The sequence below is a fragment of the Hippopotamus amphibius genome, chromosome 3 (assembly GCF_030028045.1).
Source record: "Hippopotamus amphibius kiboko isolate mHipAmp2 chromosome 3, mHipAmp2.hap2, whole genome shotgun sequence".
Lineage (NCBI taxonomy): Eukaryota > Metazoa > Chordata > Mammalia > Artiodactyla > Hippopotamidae > Hippopotamus > Hippopotamus amphibius.
In genome coordinates this window covers 199366862-199383651 of record NC_080188.1, presented here as the reverse complement: position 1 = coordinate 199383651, position 16790 = coordinate 199366862, and the positions used below count along the sequence as shown (strand labels likewise).

Here is a 16790-nt window from a genome sequence, read left to right as displayed (position 1 = left end):
TGCCTGCTGATTAGACCAGGCTGTGAAACATGTGACTCATTCTCTCAGGAGGAGACGAGGGGAGGCAGAGGAATGGGGGTGAAGAACTCAAGGCTCCGGGCTGTCTTCGGGGATGACTTCTGAGTTTCAGACAAAATTCCCAAGTAGTTCTTACACAGCAGCCACAGCTGAATACCCGCCTTGATCCCTTCCACTCTTTCCCCAGTCTACCACGCTTTCCTCTGCGTGTGGCCCTACACACAGCTGCCCCTTATTTGGTGGTCCCTCCTGTTTTTCTAGCTCCCTTAACAGGCAACCAGCCACTGAGTTATGCAACCTCTGAAAGCTACCTTGTGTCATGTATCACCTCCACCGCAGTAAAGACATCAGATTGGTTTTTAGGTTGTACACGCGTTTAATTGCTCTAGATCTATTCCTGTATTTTTTTTTTTTCCCTCTGCTACCACATAATTCAAACTTCATCTCTTGCCCCAACTCATGGAGCACAGTCTCCTGATATCCTTATCTATACTCTTTTCTTGCTTTTCAATCTAACCCCTCTATCTTGTCTATCAGTTATCTTTCCAAAGCACAGATAGGGCCATTACAATGCCTAACATACAGCGCATTTTCAGTAAACATCAGTTATTTCTGGCCTAAAATTCCATAGATTCCCATTGTCCCTGTTATAAAGTTCGAATTCCTTAGCATAACATTAGACCCCTGGTGATCTGGGCTCACTGCACCTTTCTGATCTTACCTCCTCTACCACCCTCACTTCCCCCGGGGATAACTGCTTTGTCCACGGGGGTCCACTAACCATTCCTAAATTTGGTCTCATCCTGTGGGTGTATTACACTGTGCCTTCTATCTGAAATAATCTTGCTCTCCAGGGACTTCCCTGGTGGTGCAGTGGTTAAGAACCCGCCTGCCAATGCAGGGGACACAGGTTTGGTCCCTGGTCCTGAAGATCCCACATGCCGCGGAGCACCTAGGCCCGTGCACCACAACTACTGAGCCGCACTCTAGAGCCCGCGAGCCACGACTCCTGAAGCCTGGTGCACCTACAGCCTGTGCTGCGCAACAGGAGAAGCCACCACACTGAGAAGCCCACACCACAACAAAGAATAGCGCCCTGCTCACCGCAACTAGAGAAAGCCAGCACGCAGCTCCGAAGACCCAACACAGCCAATAAGTAAACGAAATAACCGTACTCAGCAAACAAAATCCTAGTCACCTTTTAATGCCTAGAGTGTCACCTAGCTAAAGCCTCTCCCAACTCCCCGTGTGGAGTCACTCCTGTCTGGGCTTGCATTTACTTTCCTCCCCGGCGGTGGTTATCACGTCCTCGGGTGTGGGTGTGTCTGCCTGTTGAGGCTGTTCTCCGGGACAAAGCGGCTACCCTCATGGCGTCCTCCGGGTGTAGCAGATCCTCTAACGGCTCGGCAAGTGCTGGATTAGAGAAGGGCAAAGGGGGAGGAGAAGCACGCGGACGCGGCTGGTGGCTCGGCTCCCCTCCCGCCCGGGGGCCGCGCCTGCCGCGCCGCCTCCAGGGCGCCAGACCCTGCAGACCCGGCGGAGCGGCCCAGAGCCGCGGCCCGCGGAAGGCGGCCCCTCGGGCCGTCTCCTCCTCACCGCTCCGCGACCCCGCAGCGACACTCGTGGCCCCAGAGGCCTCTGAGGCGCCTCGAGGCCCAGCCGCGCCCGGCAGTGCCGGGGCAGCGCGGGGAGCGGCACCCGCGGCCGCCAGGCCCCTTCTCCGCCACGGAAGGCGGCCGCCCCCCAGCGCGGTCCCGCGGAAGCCGCTGCGGGCGCTGACGGCCCGACCCCAGGGTGTCCCCGTCGTCCACGAGACGAAGCGCGCGCCCGGACCGGCCCAGGCTTCGCTCAGGGTAAGGGAAGCCCGGCGCCCCGGGGAGCCTGGGCAGAGGCGCCGTCACGGCCCAGGAGGCAACGGCCGCCAAGCCACGCCCACGCCCGGCCGCCGGGGCGCGCGGAGCGACGGCGCCTGCGCAATGGCGTCCGGGGCGGGGGGAGGGGGGGGAAAGGCGCCTGCGCTGAAGGCGAGCCGGCGGCTCCCGCGCCGCCGCCGAGGCCGCGCCTGCGCAGCGCGAAGAGGGCGCCCCGAGTCCGCGCCTGCGCGTGGCTGCCGAGGGCCTGGGTGGCGGCCATGGAGCCCGCGGCGCCGCCGGCCGAGCTGGTGTCCGCGGAGGGCCGGAACCGGAAGGCGGTGCTGTGCCAGCGCTGCGGCTCCCGCGTGCTGCAGGCGGGCGCGGCGCTCTTCTCCCGCCGGCAGGTGAGGGGGCGCGGGGCCGGGCGGCAGGGGGCACGCGGCGACACGGGCCCCGCCCGGCGGGGACGCGGACACACGGCCGGGTACGAGCGCCCCGGAGGCGCGCCTGCCGACCGCCGGGCCCCGAGGCCGGGCCGCCGCGGAACGACCTTCGAGGGGGCCTGAGCCTTGCTTGCTCAGGCTCGGGTGTCGGTGCCCGTCGTTCCGCCGTCAAGTCCCGCAGCCTCCTGCGCCGCGCGCCGCCCCGGGAGTGGGCGCGGGGACCGGGGAGGGGACCTGGCGTCCCGCGGGCGGGGGGCGGCGGGAGCGAGGGCCGGGCCGCAGGGGACAGCCTGGGGGCGAGGCCCGACCCCGCAGAGCGCTCGCTGATCGCCCCGACCCCGTGCGTCTGCGCGAGTGTCCGCGCTGCCCGGAGGGAGGGCGCCGGCTCTGGGCTCTGAGCAGACGAGGGAGCGGCGTGCACACGCGCGCCCTGTGTGGCCGGCGCCATCGGTCACCCCCCGGCCCGTGTTCTGTCTTTAAGTCCTGTGAACGGTCTCCCTGTGAGATGCCCCGACCCCCGAACTCGGTCCTTTGTGAAATCTCACCTGCAGTCTGGAGCAGAGGAAGTTCCCGCCACAGAGGAGAGAAACACTCACCCGAGAGCTCGAGGAGGCAGGGGAAGGGTGACGGGAAGGGGGGCGTCGCTTTGTTACCTTTTGGCGGGGAGGGCGGTCGGGGCAGGAGACGGGGGGGGGGACGGTGGGCCGGTGGGAGAGAGAGGCTAGAGCAGTGTTCGGATGAGAGCAGACCGAGAGGCTGTTCTCAGACTGAGTGCACCTGATGTAGGACCCAGCAGGTGTCCTCTGGGCCTTTATCCCTGTTCACGCTGAACCTGTGCACCTTTACTCGGCCTTCTAAACTGTAGAGCAGCCGGCACCAGGGGCACCACAGCTTGGGTGACTCTGCAGGGAACTTTGCTGAGTGAAGAAAGCTGGTCCCAGAACATTACTACTGTATCATTCCATTCATGTGAGATTTTTGAAATTTAGAAATGGAGAACAGATTAGTGATTGCCAGGGGTTAGGAATTGGGGCGGTCAGGGGTGTTGCTGAGTGTACTTATAGAAGGGTGCATGGATGGTGGTGATGGTTGCACAATAATGTGTGTGTACTTTAGGGCACCCAGCTGTCCACTTAAAAATTATTTAAATGGTAAATTTTATGTTATGTATAGTTTATCACAGTAAAAAATCAGGAGTCAAAATGGAACATGCCTCAGCTGTGTTAGGCAGTGTTGTTTTGGCTATTACTGCATAACAAAATCACCCCAGATGGTGACTTTAAACGTTAATGTTTATTTTGCTCACAAATTTGGGGGTTGGCAGGGACCAGCTACAGCTCAGCAGTTCTCATTCGGGGTCTTTCATGGGCAATGGTCAGAGGGGTCAGCTTGGACGCTTTCTCACTCCCGTGTCTGCCTGTGGACTGGGAGGATTCAGGCGCCTGGACAGGCTGTGATGGGCCGCTCCTCCCGGTCTCTGCCAGGTGGCCTCGGGGTGGCCACAGTTCTTACATGGTAGCCAAGGCTCCCAGAGCAACTGTCCCAAGAGAAACCTGCAAAAGTGGCCCAGCCTTCCTTCCCCAACCTAGCCTGTCACCCCCATCTCATCCTGCCCAGGCTCAAGGGGAGAGGCACGGTCTCTAAATCTTGGAAAGATTGTCAGAGAATTTGTGGACATGTTTTAAAACCACCACAAGTACTCACTGAAGGGGAAAGATTACAACAAAGGTTAACAGAAGTTTCCTCTGTATTGTAACAGTTTTTATTCTCATCCATAATGTAGCATGCTTGCCAAATTCTGTATAATGAGAATGTATTTTTACAAAGAGAAAGAAAATATTTTTAAAAGGGTTCTGTTAATAGTTCTTGGGGGAGAAGAGAGGTTTTACTAAGACATCAGCGGAATCTCAGAGCCGCCGTGCATCTCAGGGGCCTGTCCAGGATCTGGGGTGCTGGCCGGGACCCTGGACGCGAAGTTAGCCCCCCTGGCGAGGGATCTGGCAACTTTGGCCCCCAAACAACCAACTTAGCTGCCTCAAATTAGGTATTAATTTCTTGATTCCCACACCAGTAGTCTATCCAGAAAGCCTCATTGTGTCCCAAACGTCACATCCCACAGCCTGACCCTAGCATTGTCTTCCACTGTGTTGAGATCCAGGCACAGGTACACAGACAAGTGCATACCTGGATCTGATCTACAGGATTTCAGCAAGAATGGGGATGTTGAGGGGGAGAGGAAACAGGACCTAGTGTGACTGACCCCTTGAATGGATGGCTGTTGCCCGTCAATTAGTCACTAGTCGAACAAGAGACAGCAGAGGTGTTTTGCACTGTGAACGGGGACATTGTGAGGGAGATGCATGCTCCTTTGCTGGAGGCGTCATGAGGGCTAATGCTTACACAGTCTTCAGTTTTCTCCTCTCACATTTCACTTCTCTTGCATTCAGTTAAGATGTGATTTCACACCTACAGCATAGGGGGCAGGCTGGAAATATACCCAGGGACGTTTAGGCCCACAGAACATTACTCTTAGGACTGGAATTCAGGTTTCCTGATGTCTGGATTTTGATTCCTACCTCGCTGTGCCTCTGCCTGTTCCCATTTTCACTCAGGTTAAAACAAAGCACTGGGGACTCATTTTAACATCAGAGGAGGTAAAAAGAGTAGCCAGAATGACACTATAACAGGAGGAGGGTCTGTCATATTTTGTGACGTCCTCAAAGTCTCAGGTGACACAGCAAAGGGAAATGCACAGATGTGTTTTAATAAGGCGGGTGCTCGGAGGACGGACGGCAAGGGGAATGTTCTGAATCAGAGCTCCCTCCTCCCTGCTGGGGAGGCCCTACTGGCCCGTCAGAAGCGAGGGCTCCAGGGTATTTCACACACTGACAGCTCTGGTGTACTTCCTGACATTCTCATCCCCACCACAGCATTTACCTGTTTGGGATTGATGTCAGCCTAATTTTTAAAAAACTTTTTACATGGTTTGCTTTTGTCCTGATCGCCAATGCCAGGCTAGCATACTGAGGCCATCCTATTTTGTTAGAGTTTGGTGGTGCATTAGAAGTGAATCGTGGGGTGGGAAACACGCCGTGCAGTGGCTGGTGTACTGGCGGCAGCTGTAGTGAGCAGCAGGGAGGGGGCCTGGCTGCTGCTGTGTTCTGCAGTTGCGGGGCAGCTGAGGTGTCAGCTGAGGACGTCAAAGGGAGTGCGTGTGTGAGTGCATGCGTGCTTTCTCCTCGTGGGTGGGAGGTGCAAGGGTCCTAGAGATGACATTCCAAATTCTATAGCTAGGTGTTCCTTCTTAATGTTCCTTTCGTAAGATAAATCCAGCATATTCCTAACAGTGATGGAGCAGAGCAAACCCAGACATCCTGTATTTACTCTTGTCACAAATATTTGATTTCTGCCCTGTGTCACTTGCTGTTCCAGGCCCTGGGGGTGTGGTAATGAGCTGGCGGAGGGAGAGCCCTGGTGAATCACTGAGCCAGTAAAATGGAAAGGTGATGTCAGAGAAGGATCCGTAAGAAACAAAGAGGGCGCAGCACAAGGAGACTCGGGGAGATGAGTGTGCTTGTCGTCCTGATCGTGGCAGAGGGCCGTCGGTGTGCAGCGTGTGTGTGCCAGCACGTGGCAGAGTGCCCGCTGTGGGACTGTGCAGTGCGTGTCCGTCGTGCCTGTCCAGCCGCTTTAAAAAATACACGCGCGGTGGGCAGCGTGGGAAGCTCGTCCAGGTTGTCTGGTTGCGGGAGACCCTGAGGAGGCCGTGTGTGAGCCGACTGTCAGCAGGGAGGCGGCCCTGCAGGGTCCCAGGGCAGAGCAGGCTCGGCCGGTTAGGAGCCTGGGAGGGAGAGCCCCGGCAGGGGGAGAGGAGGAACAGGCGGGCCCTGTGGACCCGGGGAGGTCCCACTTACCACGTCAGCCAGGCAGCCCTCTCCCCTGGCTCCTGAGGATCAGGTGTGGACCCGGGTGGCGGGCACATCCCGGCCTTGGGCTTGCTGCCGGGCGCCTGGATTGGGGGAGCTTTGGGGGGGCATGCGGAGTGAGCAGCGCCCTGTGCTGTGTTCTCTCCGGGCAGCTCTTCCTCCCCTCCATGAGGAAAAAGCCGGCGCTGGCCGAGGGCCGCAGTCCTGACGGCGACCTCCTGCAGGAGCACTGGCTGGTGGAGGACATGTTCACCTTCGAGAATGTGGGCTTCACCAAGGACGTGGGCAACATCAAGTTCCTGGTCTGCGCAGACTGTGAGATCGGCCCCATCGGCTGGCACTGCCTGGACGACAAGAACAGTTTCTATGTGGCCTTGGAACGGGTTTCCCATGAGTGACTGAGGGGAGGGGGCTCAGCTCCACCCCCACTGTAAAGGCCACTCCCCATGAGGACAACCATGTCGCCTCCTCCGCACGGAGGTCAGCCCGCCCCGTCCAGCGCGTCCACGCGCTTCCTCGCGGCCTCGGTGCTTGCCTCCTGCTTAGTGCACCGCGCAGCACAGCACTTCCTCAACTCACTTTTCCCCCGGCTGTAGGATGCGGGGTGCTTCCACAGATCCCCGCCCGGCCTCCAGCTCTCCTGTACCCCAGGGGCTCCCTGCTTCTTTCCCTCAGAGTGGTTATGCAGCCTTTTAGCCACAGTGACACATGACAGATGGTGCTGATGGTGGTGCTGATGGTGGAAACCCTCCTTCAGGAAAGCGCACAGGCCTCTGAGAGCGACTTTGTCGTGTGGCTAACTTTATCTACAGGAATTTATTCTTTCTGAAAGTAACGCATTTCCAAACTGCAGTATTTAAACCACTAATCAGAAATACATTACTTTGGACACACCTCTAAGAGCATGTTTGGGGACCTCTCGTCTAGGCTGACAGTGACTTTATTACGAAGGTGGGTGTGGCCCCTCTTCCCTTCACATCTTGCTATGGTTTCCCTTTGTATCAGCTCCTCACTGCTATAGCCTGTAAGCTGAAAATCACATTTTCAACCCCATCTGTCCGCCACCTCAGGAAGAACTCAGCCCTGGCTGTGTTCCCAGGATCTCCTGGAGTCGGTGGAGAGTGTGGGATGTAGGGGGATGGGCCTCTGCCACACCATACATGAGTTTGTTGGTTTGTCTTACCTGGACTCATAACTCTTCCTTTGCTCCTAGGAAAGCCTTCTTTAACGGATGGCGTCATTACTGCATGTACTGGGCATGGTCCTCACAGATTTCTGGTTCGGTTGGAATCTCTAGACTAACCCAGAATACAAACTTTCCATCCAGATGCCTCTCTTTGTAGCTATGGGTTTGCTCTGACAGTTTGATGTTCAGTACACGTCTCGGTTCTGTCATTTCTCTACTGAAAGGACTCACCATCTCAGAAGGAATCTGTGAAACCAGGTTCCAGGTATCCTCCCGTCTTCCTTGCCTGTAAGGCTCAGGAGACCTAGAAGGGAAATGAGGATTAAATAGAGACCTTACAAACATTCCTTCCCACCTGTTCTCCGGTTGCTTCTTCCCTCCTTCCCCCCAGAACTTACTCTGAGGGCCCCCAACTGAAGTGCGGGCCTTGGGCACAGTTTTGCAACCAACCTCCTCCCCTAGAAAGGTGGCTTCCGTCCCCAGCCATAGCCTCACAAGCTCTGGTAGAAGATGAGAGAACTGTTGTCCAGCTGGATGGTCAGGTGTTCGTGATTGTGGCATTCGCAGAGAAACTGTGAGAATATCCGCTCAGGGCAGAAGGCACAGAACCATACAGATGCCTCTGGGGACACACGGCCCTCATATCACGAGGCAAAACCTGGGCAAAGCATTTTCTACATTAGGCTTTTACTTTCCTTTTTAAGTCACAGAAATAGTACATTCATTGCAGATAAATACAGAAGGGGGTATAAAATTGTTTTTAATCATTCGTATTTCAACCATCCGGAGATTGCTGGTGGTTATGTGGTGTATGTTCTCAGTGTTTTCCTGTATGTACTGTATAAATAAACATGGAGGGGTTTTTAAAACACGAGGTCATAGCGCAGCCTCACCTTCTTTTTCCAGGTAACAAAGTGCTGACCTCCCATGTCGGTAGACGTCCATCTCTGCCCACCGTCGTGTTCCGTATGCCGTTGTGTTTCAGTACTGTTGTTTATTTAAACAATGCACTATTAGGTTATCTCCAGCTTCTCATAAACCATGTGCTAGAAGGTGCAGCCTCGTAGCTGCCTCTGTCCACGCCTGTGTGGTATCCCCCGGCAGTGTCACCAGCAGAGGGCTTGCCGCGCGTGTGCGTCTCCACGGCTCTGCTCGCTGACGGGCACGCCTCGGCACAGTGGTGTGGCTTCACGCAGCAGTTCCCAACGGTGGGTGTTTTTTATCGTAAATGAATATGTTGCTCCTTAAATAGGAGAAAAACGAGTGTCTTGTTTTAATTTGCATTTATTTTATTTCCAATGAATTTTTTATATACGTACTGGTCATCTGTGTTTCTTTTTTTGAGAATTGCCATTGTCCCTCCAGTAGCCAAAAATGTGGAGTTGTTATTCTGCCTTTTCAGCTTGATTTGAAAGAAACAAAGGCATTTAAACAGTGGCAGTTAGATTCTTGCACATCTTTAGGAGGAAGATATAATTTGAAACAGAAGGGCTGAAACCTGCGCCTCGGGATTTATCCTGGGGTCTGTCGACTGAGGAATCAGCCCCTCGGTGTCTGCCATGGAATGAGGTCATCTCCCCACCCCCCCCACACAGTGAGCTCCGGGTCGAGCCTTGTGAGTTGGGTCGCCACGTGCACCGTGGCGGAGGGGGAGTGAGTATCGAGGCTGCAGCGTCCGTGGTGGAGCGGTTGATCTTTCCAAGGCCTTCCTGTTTTGACACGGAATCAAAGATGGGCCACCGTGTACTGACATTTTACTGCTGTTACCACACTGTATGAGGTTCGTCAGGTAACGCCATGTAACTATGAGGACGTCTGTCCTGTACTGGTGGACTGACCATCCCAGTGAGGGCAGCTTGAAAGGCTGGGCACATATTTTAAAAGTCCAGAGGCAGCAGAGCGCTAACAGGAGTTTGGAGAATTACTGGACCAGGACCAGCAAGGAGATGGAGGCTCTGGGCGGTGGGCTTAGTGCGATGGGTGCTGTCCTCCTGGGGGCATTTCCCAACTTAGAGGAGGCAGTTCAGAGGCTGACGGGCGTTTCTGATGGCCTTGCAGAAGTCAGGGACACAGCCTGTTAAAGGGTGTGGACCTGGCGGCCATCCCTCACTTTGGGTTGAGGCCCTCGGTCCTTCGCCCCTAGAAGTAGGGCAAAGCAGAGTGGGGACTAGAAAGGCCCTAAGAGGGACTGCAGCTCAGCCTCAAGATCTCAGTCCTTGAAACTGGGCTAAGGTGATGCCAAGTGGCGGTTACCCCAGACCTTTGGCATGAGCAAACAAAAACCCTCTCTGGAGGAAGATGTCGTCATCTTAAACTTTAAGTTCTTTCTGCAAACAATTTTGCGGATACAATATCCTGAATACAGTAAAATGTAACCAAGCATATGAGACAAGATGCTAAAACCAATGAAACAAAAGACCATGGAAACAAGCCCACGGAGGCGGGACACAGGAGCTTTCAGATGTAGATGGTAAAATAACTGCTTATTCTGTAAAGGAGATACCAGATGTGAAAAAAACAAGTGAATTATAGAATCTAAAAAAAATCGACAACCAGAAGTAAGAATTCACTAGAAGGTTTTAATAGATTAGACAGTAGATTTGCAAGCCCACAACACAAGACAAACAAGCAAATTCATGGGGCCAGAAAACCGCAGGCCAGAACCATTCAAGCTGGCATTCTCATTATTGAGATTCAGGAGCCTGTCAGCTAAGAACGGTTTTCACCTTTTTAAATGGTTATGTGACTATGTACATAAAATTCTGTTTTTGTCTCGTAGCCCACAAAGCCTAAAATATTTATCTGGTCCTTAAAGAAAAAAGTTTGTCAACTCCTGACTGATCGTAAAGACGTTAACTTTTCCCCAAGCTGATGTATGTGAATTTAATAAAATCCCAGTCAGAAACCCAACAGGTTTTGCGTGTGTGTGAGATTCAACAAACTGATTCTAAAGGTTACATATAAATGCAGAGGACTAAGAAAAGCCAAGACAGTCATGGATAAAAACCAGATGGGAGAATTTCTCTTTTGGAGAGACATCGTAGTTTGTCACAAGGGCAGAACAGAATCTCTCAGGAACAGCCCCATGCATGTGGATACTTGATTTATGATAAAGGTAGGGGTCATGATCTGGAAGGACAGGCTCAGGCAGGCTTCTGCAAAGTTGGTAATGTTCTGCATAGTGGTTATGTCATAAATTAAGTGTACATCTTTTGTGTACTTTTCTGAATACATGCTCTATTTTCATAATAAAAAAGTATTTAAAAGAAAGTAACTGTCCTATACAAAGCCCACTTTTGTAAGCATTCAGTGGCTAGAAAGCAGGAACCACCTGCACAGGCTTGGCACTGGCTCAAGAAAGACGAGCCTGGGCATGGCCCTGGTATCTCCCTGTACCTTGATTCTTCACCACTCCATCAGGATAATCTTTTTCCCACAAAGCCTCTCCGTCTTCCTTTGCCCCTCCCTTGCCCAGGCTGACTGTGTTTGTCATTTCAGTTCAATTGCTACTCACTGGGGGAGCATGGGGTCAGAGTGCATATAGGAAAAGGGCGCAGACTTGGGATTCTTCAGATGGCTTGAAAACTAGAGTTAACTGTGGGCCTTCCCCTCCCGAATCGAATATGAATGTGGGGGAGGGGGGTGAGACTAAATCATCTTAGGTGGAGTTGGGAGGCCTGAAGGCGGGCCTTTCACACCCCTGCCTGCATCACCAGCAGGAAGAGGGAGGACAAGATGTTGCTTTTTTCCCTCTGGTGCAAGGGAGGACATTTTTCACATAGGCAGTTTATCTCCTGCCAAAAAAAAGAAAAAACAGGAAGGAAGATCTCTCTCCGCCCAGCAAGGACGCTCTGACCACCCCTTGCAGCCAATGAGAAGCTTCCACAACCCTGGACTCCTGTTCTTCCATTGAACTCCTGTTCAGAACACACCTGCCCACGCTCCTCCTAAACCTGGTGAAGGCACGTCCCTCTCTGCTCTCCTGACTGGCCTGTGATTCACCACAGCTTGCCTGTCCCAAGTCTCAATTATCTGGTATTCCTGAGTAATCCCATTTTGCTGGTAAAATAACTGCCTCTTTTATTTTTGAGGTTGACAGGAGGAAATAAGTCCAAATACCTTGTAAAAGGACTCATTTTAATTGGTGCGATGTAAAGAAGCATATTGTCAAGGGGGTGGTGGTGTAATTTCTACAACTGGAAGATGTCACTGTTTTAAATGTATTTATAATCTCTGGGTCGGGGGGCTCTATCCAGTAGAGAGAGGGAAGGACGTTTTAACTGACTAACTCTGCCAGCAGGTGAGATGAATGCCACAGAAGCAAAGGGAGAGACAGTACTGTTGAGTTCCCGGCCAGGCAGCTTCACTCTGATCACTGAAGTCCCCAGCTTCTGCAAGACGCCCTGTGTGAGTTGTTGTGTTCTGGGCAGTGACAGGCAATGGTACACATCTGGACTTTGCACATGTGAGGTTTCAAGAGTTCCAAGTTTACCTGGGCACCCTGGACTTCAGCTACCTGAGTCACCTGGGCATTTAGTTTTAAAATATTTCAGGATACTTTCAAGTGATGTGGCTAGAATCTTGTGGGTAAACAGGTGCAGGAATCCAGGGGCACTGGTGGGTGACCCTAACTTTGTCTTCCTGAGCTCTACCAGCAGGAAGTCATTACCGCTGCAGGTTTTCCAAGGCAAGAATCCAAGCCTTCAAGCCCAACCCGCATACGCTGGGTGCAGTCCCCTGTTCACTGGGAATCGAGGGCAGGAGATGACAGGTGCACAATAGTGAGGGTATCATTGTGGGGGCCCCAGTCATCTTATAAAACCAAACGCCAGCCAGCCTCTCACACCAGGAGATGGACCAGCATGTTACACTTTGGTATTTAGAAGTAAAACCTCATCTCAGAGGTCCCTCAGCTGACAACTTGGGGAGAGGGAAAAATGTGTGTATGCCCTTCATCATGGAAAAATATGAAACCACTCCTGGGGGAAAAAAGTACATCTGTGTACTGCCTAAAATGCTGCCCTGATCACATCACTCCTCTCTGATCAAAACCCCTCAATGGGGACTTCCCTGTTGGTCCAGCGGTTAAGACACAGCTCTTCCAATGCAGGGGGCGGGGATTCGATCCTTTGTCCGGGGGGATTTATGACCCCACAGCTTGGCTGAGGTCAGAAAAAATTTTAAAGCCAACAAAAACCCTCAAGGGTGCGCCGCCGGTGCAATGACGGGCATACCTCTTCAGACTAGCACCCGAGGCCCCGCCCGCTTCCCATCCTCAGCCACAAGTCCTCTTCCGTCTGCTTCAGGCGGCCTAGACCCCCGCTCTTTGCGGGACTGAAGTCAACCGAACCCGAGCAGGGGCCCCAGTCAGAAGGCAGGTGGGTTTCGGTGACCTGCACCCGCGATGCTCTCCCCACACCTGCCTGCCGCCCCTCCCCCAGCCGCATTCGAACCTCCCCGCACCCGGTTCTCGGCACAGCATCCCTCCCTCTCCGGCGTCTGCGAACCGGACCCCACGTCTGCACCACCCTCCCGTTTCGCACTTTTCCGACAGGTCCGCGACGTGACCCTGAGACGAAAGCGGAAGGAAGGCTCCTCCCAGAGCTTCGGGCGCTCGGCCCGGCTCACCCCACCAGGGCAGAGGGCCGAGCGGGCCGGGGGGCCCTCGGCCCCGCGGCTTCCTCCCTCCGCAGTGACCGGCCAGGACGGGGCCGTTTCACAAGCAGCGGCGCGGGGGTGGGGACGGAGGCCCCCCAGGCAGCCCGCGCCGGGGCGGGGGGCGCCGCTCAGGGCAGCGCGCCTACCTCGAGGCCCCTCGGGGTCCGCGGGCCGGGGCCGGGCCGCCGGGCTGTGCGGAAAGGCCGGCCGGGCCCCCGCGGGCGGTGCGGGTCCGCGCCGGCTGCTCTGCGGGCGGAGGGCGGAGGCGCCGGCGCCCCGGCCCGGCCGATGGGGCTGCTCCCGCCGGCCCGCTGGCCCCCGCGGGCGCGCAGAGCCCGGGGGCGTCCCCGGCGCCTCTCGGGACCCTGGGATCCCCCCGGCGCCGAGCCCTGCCCGGGCCCTGAGGCCGTCCTGAGGCAGCTCCTAGCCAACCTGTGGAGTGGCTGCGGGTGTAGACGATCTGAGCCGCTCCAGCGGGCTGCGTGCGGGGCCGGAGGCGGGAGTGCGCCCGGCTCCGGACTCTGCGGTGAGGAGAGCCGACAGGTGGGGCGAGTCTTCTGCCTCCGCGGGAACCCCCCAGGGCGTCCTCCTTGGACGGACGCGTCTGCGCTGCAGGGGCCGCGACCCTTGTCCAGGGCTGGGCACAGCCCCCCAAAAGGGGCCGGAGCCTCTGCCTCTGTCAGCCCGCAGACCTGAACTTAGCCCTCTGCCCCTCGGGCTGTGGGGGACACAGGTCCTGGCGTGGAGACCCCCTCCCCGGGGTCCGGGCCACCTCCTCTCTGCCTCTGGACCCTCCTCCGCTTCCTGTTCCTGGAAAACCCCTCCCTGTCTTTCTAAAGACATGTTGTAGGGGTTAAGCTGTGGCCTGGGCTTGCTACACGAGTCTGTGTTCCTGTCCCAGTCAAGAGCCAAGTGAGATTCCCTTAAACACCCCGATTCCTCACCAAGCAGGGTAAGGTGTCTGTGATCAGAGGGAAGGGCTAGTAGGGGCCCCTGAGTCCCCCTCGCTGACCAGGCAGGAGGCAGGACTGGCTGAGAAGCGGACCTCAGGTCCCTCATGCCCTGTGGTGAGCTCCTCCCGGGGACTCGGCCACACAGTCCTCTTGCCCGTGTCCTCGCGGGGGATGAGACCGCGCTTCCCCTCTGGATGGGCTGAGAGTTGGCATCTACAGGCACCCACCCTGAGCCACTGGCAGCTGCTGAGGAAGGTGCAGCCAGGACCCCTACCTGAGGCCCTGCGCACGTGGAATGACACGTGCCAGCCGGTGCTGGACCAACCGGACGTTGGTGAGTGGACCACGTGCCCTGGGCACCTGCAGGAGGTCAGCGTGTCGGAGCCTCCTCTCTGGCCCGGGAGACGGGATACGTGTGGAAGCAAGGGAACCACAGGCATGGGCTGTGGTCGAGGCTGGTGCTGTCCACGTGCTTCCTCTGGCTCGTCTGTCCACTCGGCTTCCCCTGGGGCCGCGGTGTGTCCCGGGTGTGGATCTGGGGTAGAAGCCTGAGCGGCTGGCCCTGCCCTGAGACGATGGGCGCAGGCCTTGCCGGGCTGGCTCCTGGCTTTGCCGCATGACTGTCTGATCCAAGTCTAGCCCGGGAGGAGGGAGGAAGCTGCCTTAATGCTCTGCTTGTTCTGAGACTCCTGAGCAGGGCTTTCCGGCGGGGAGGGGCTCCTGCTTACCTTCTAACCCTGCTCCAGGTCCCCGCGTCGCCTGCCCGAGGCCTGGAGAGCCGGGGGAGAGGCCAGCTGGGAGCCAGCCGTTGGCGCTGTACCTTTAGAGGGATGGTCCAGACACTGGCTCCTGCTTGGTGACCTGAGGACGTAACAGGCCCCTGAGCTTCGATTTTTCTTAAAAGGAGAATTTTCTTTATTTTCGTAATCAATTTGTGTAAAACCTTCCTTTTTCTTTTTCTTTCTTTCCTTCTTCCTTTTTGCTTTTCTTTTTTAAATTTTATTTTTATTGATAAATGATAGACAACAGTCTACTAGTTTCAGGTGCACAACATAACTTGATGCGTGTATGTATTGCAAGTACATGGGGATTTTTATACTCTACTATACACACTACTGTGTGTCTGCTGTAGACTGGTGCTTTTCTAGTCCAGGGAACACCAGGGGCACTTGCTAAACCTGCAGGTTTCTGGGTTCCAGTCTGAGGTGGGGCCTGGAAATCTGCATGCTCAACAAGGTGCCCCGTCCCCACTGTCCCGCAGCGGGGCAGCAGCGCCCTGATGATACGCTCTCTCTCCCCGAGCCCTCAGCTCCCCTACCTCACCACCGCCCACGTGTGTGGCACAGCCTTCCAGGTCGTGTGTCTCCCCAGGAGCCCGCGTCCTTGTGGGCACTGTCTTATCGCCTCTGAAGATGTGAAGCTGCACAACGTGAGAGGGAAGGTTGGGAGTGTCTGTGTCTCTTCTGGCTTGTTCTGTAGGTACGTACAGGTGTCGGGTCACTCACCCTACGTACAGTAACGCGTACGTACTTAAGGGCAAAGTGTGCTTCAGAGTCTTGTTTTTGAAACACAGAAGTGGATACAGTTGCTTTAGGTCACAGTAGTTTTCTAGACAGAAAAGGGCCCTCTCGGGAGAAGAGGGCTGGCAGGGGATGTGCCCTCTGCCCCCTCACGGTGTTACTCCCGCCCTGGACGGACCCGGGCACCAGCTTCAGGGTTTCCTGTTCCCTGACAGCTCTGGGGGCGCTCAGGCCCCACATCCCTGCTGGCGGAGTGGCCTTCTTCTGACGTGGCAAGAGGTCCAAGTTGAAGTTTGCTACTTACCAGCCCCCATGTGTCCACAGCAGTTGTAGAACCCTTCCGGCTCCATCCTGACCAACCAGACTCTGCCCTCATGGTGGACAATGAGGTCATCCATGATGCCCCAACCTGGACATCAAGTGCTGCACCGACACCAACCTCAACCGGGTCATCTCTGCCTCCCTGCTTTGAGGGTGCCCTCGACCTGGACCTCACAGGGCTCCAGACCCCCCCTGGGGCCCCGGTCACTGACTTACCCATTGTCTTGGCTGAAAAGGCCGACCAGAGGAGCTCTCAGTGTCCGAGATCACCAGTGCCTGCTTTGAACCCTCCAGCCAGAGGGTCAAGTGCAGCCCCCACCATGGCAGACCCACGGTGGAGACGTGGTGCCCAGGACGGGAGCTTCCACAGTCGAGGCCAGGAACCCCTCCAGCCGGGGCTGGCCTCCCATGACTTTCAAGGCAAGTGGGGATGACGGGAGGGGTTGGCGGCAGGCTGTGGACCCGCTGAGTGAGGAGGGTCCTGCAGAGCTGCAGGCATGAAAACAAATGCACTGGGGATGGGAGAATCGGGCAAATTCAGCTTCAGAGGCTGAATTTCACTTAACAGACCCCACCCTGTCTGGAATCCAGGCCTTCAGCCTCTGTGCCAGGGTCGAATCTAGCTGAAAGTTATAAAGTTTGCCTTTGTGAAAGGAAAAATGTGTTTCGTGTGTGGTAGCCTGGCAGACAGGCACCCCTGGGCCTCGCCGTTCACGTGCCAGGGACACGCCGGCCCACCGTGGCTCCCGAGGGGTGCGGGGCAGGCAGAGGGCACAGAAAGGCCCTCCATTCAGATACCGGACAACACAGGGTCAGAGATGGCAGAACAGTGTCTCTTCCTTTTGAGGAACTGGTTTCTGCTCCACGCCCTCATCAGTTCATAGCCCCAGAGGAAACCAGGCATGCGACCTG

At 55.8% G+C, this 16790-nt stretch overlaps 2 protein-coding genes across 2 annotated transcripts; both read left to right on the top strand.

Annotated features, from left to right (window-relative positions):
- Nucleotides 1–2053: 2053 nt before the first annotated feature.
- On the top strand, nt 2054–8744 carry RABIF (RAB interacting factor). Its single transcript, XM_057725740.1, has 2 exons — nt 2054–2275; nt 6393–8744. The coding sequence occupies exons 1-2, from the start codon at nt 2150–2152 to the stop codon at nt 6636–6638; spliced, it is 372 nt and encodes a 123-aa protein (XP_057581723.1). The 5' UTR covers nt 2054–2149; the 3' UTR covers nt 6639–8744.
- Nucleotides 6699–16532, top strand: LOC130848882 (collagen alpha-1(I) chain-like). The gene is made up of 5 exons (XM_057727257.1): nt 6699–6832; nt 12785–12804; nt 12981–13627; nt 14257–14371; nt 15882–16532. Exons 1-5 carry the CDS (start codon nt 6699–6701, stop codon nt 16310–16312), a joined length of 1347 nt encoding a protein of 448 aa, XP_057583240.1. The 3' UTR covers nt 16313–16532.
- Nucleotides 16533–16790: the final 258 nt, after the last annotated feature.

Bases quoted from the DNA above. Each gene is read 5' to 3' on its own strand.
- RABIF (XM_057725740.1), top strand. From the start codon at position 2,150: ATGGAGCCCGCGGCGCCGCCGGCCGAGCTGGTGTCCGCGGAGGGCCGG. The intron at 2,276-6,392 runs GTGAGGGGGCGC...CTCTCCGGGCAG, and splicing joins CGCTCTTCTCCCGCCGGCAG to CTCTTCCTCCCCTCCATGAG.
- LOC130848882 (XM_057727257.1), top strand. From the start codon at position 6,699: ATGTCGCCTCCTCCGCACGGAGGTCAGCCCGCCCCGTCCAGCGCGTCC. The intron at 12,805-12,980 runs GTGGGTTTCGGT...CTTTTCCGACAG, and splicing joins GGGCCCCAGTCAGAAGGCAG to GTCCGCGACGTGACCCTGAG. The intron at 14,372-15,881 runs GTGAGTGGACCA...ATGTGTCCACAG, and splicing joins GCTGGACCAACCGGACGTTG to CAGTTGTAGAACCCTTCCGG.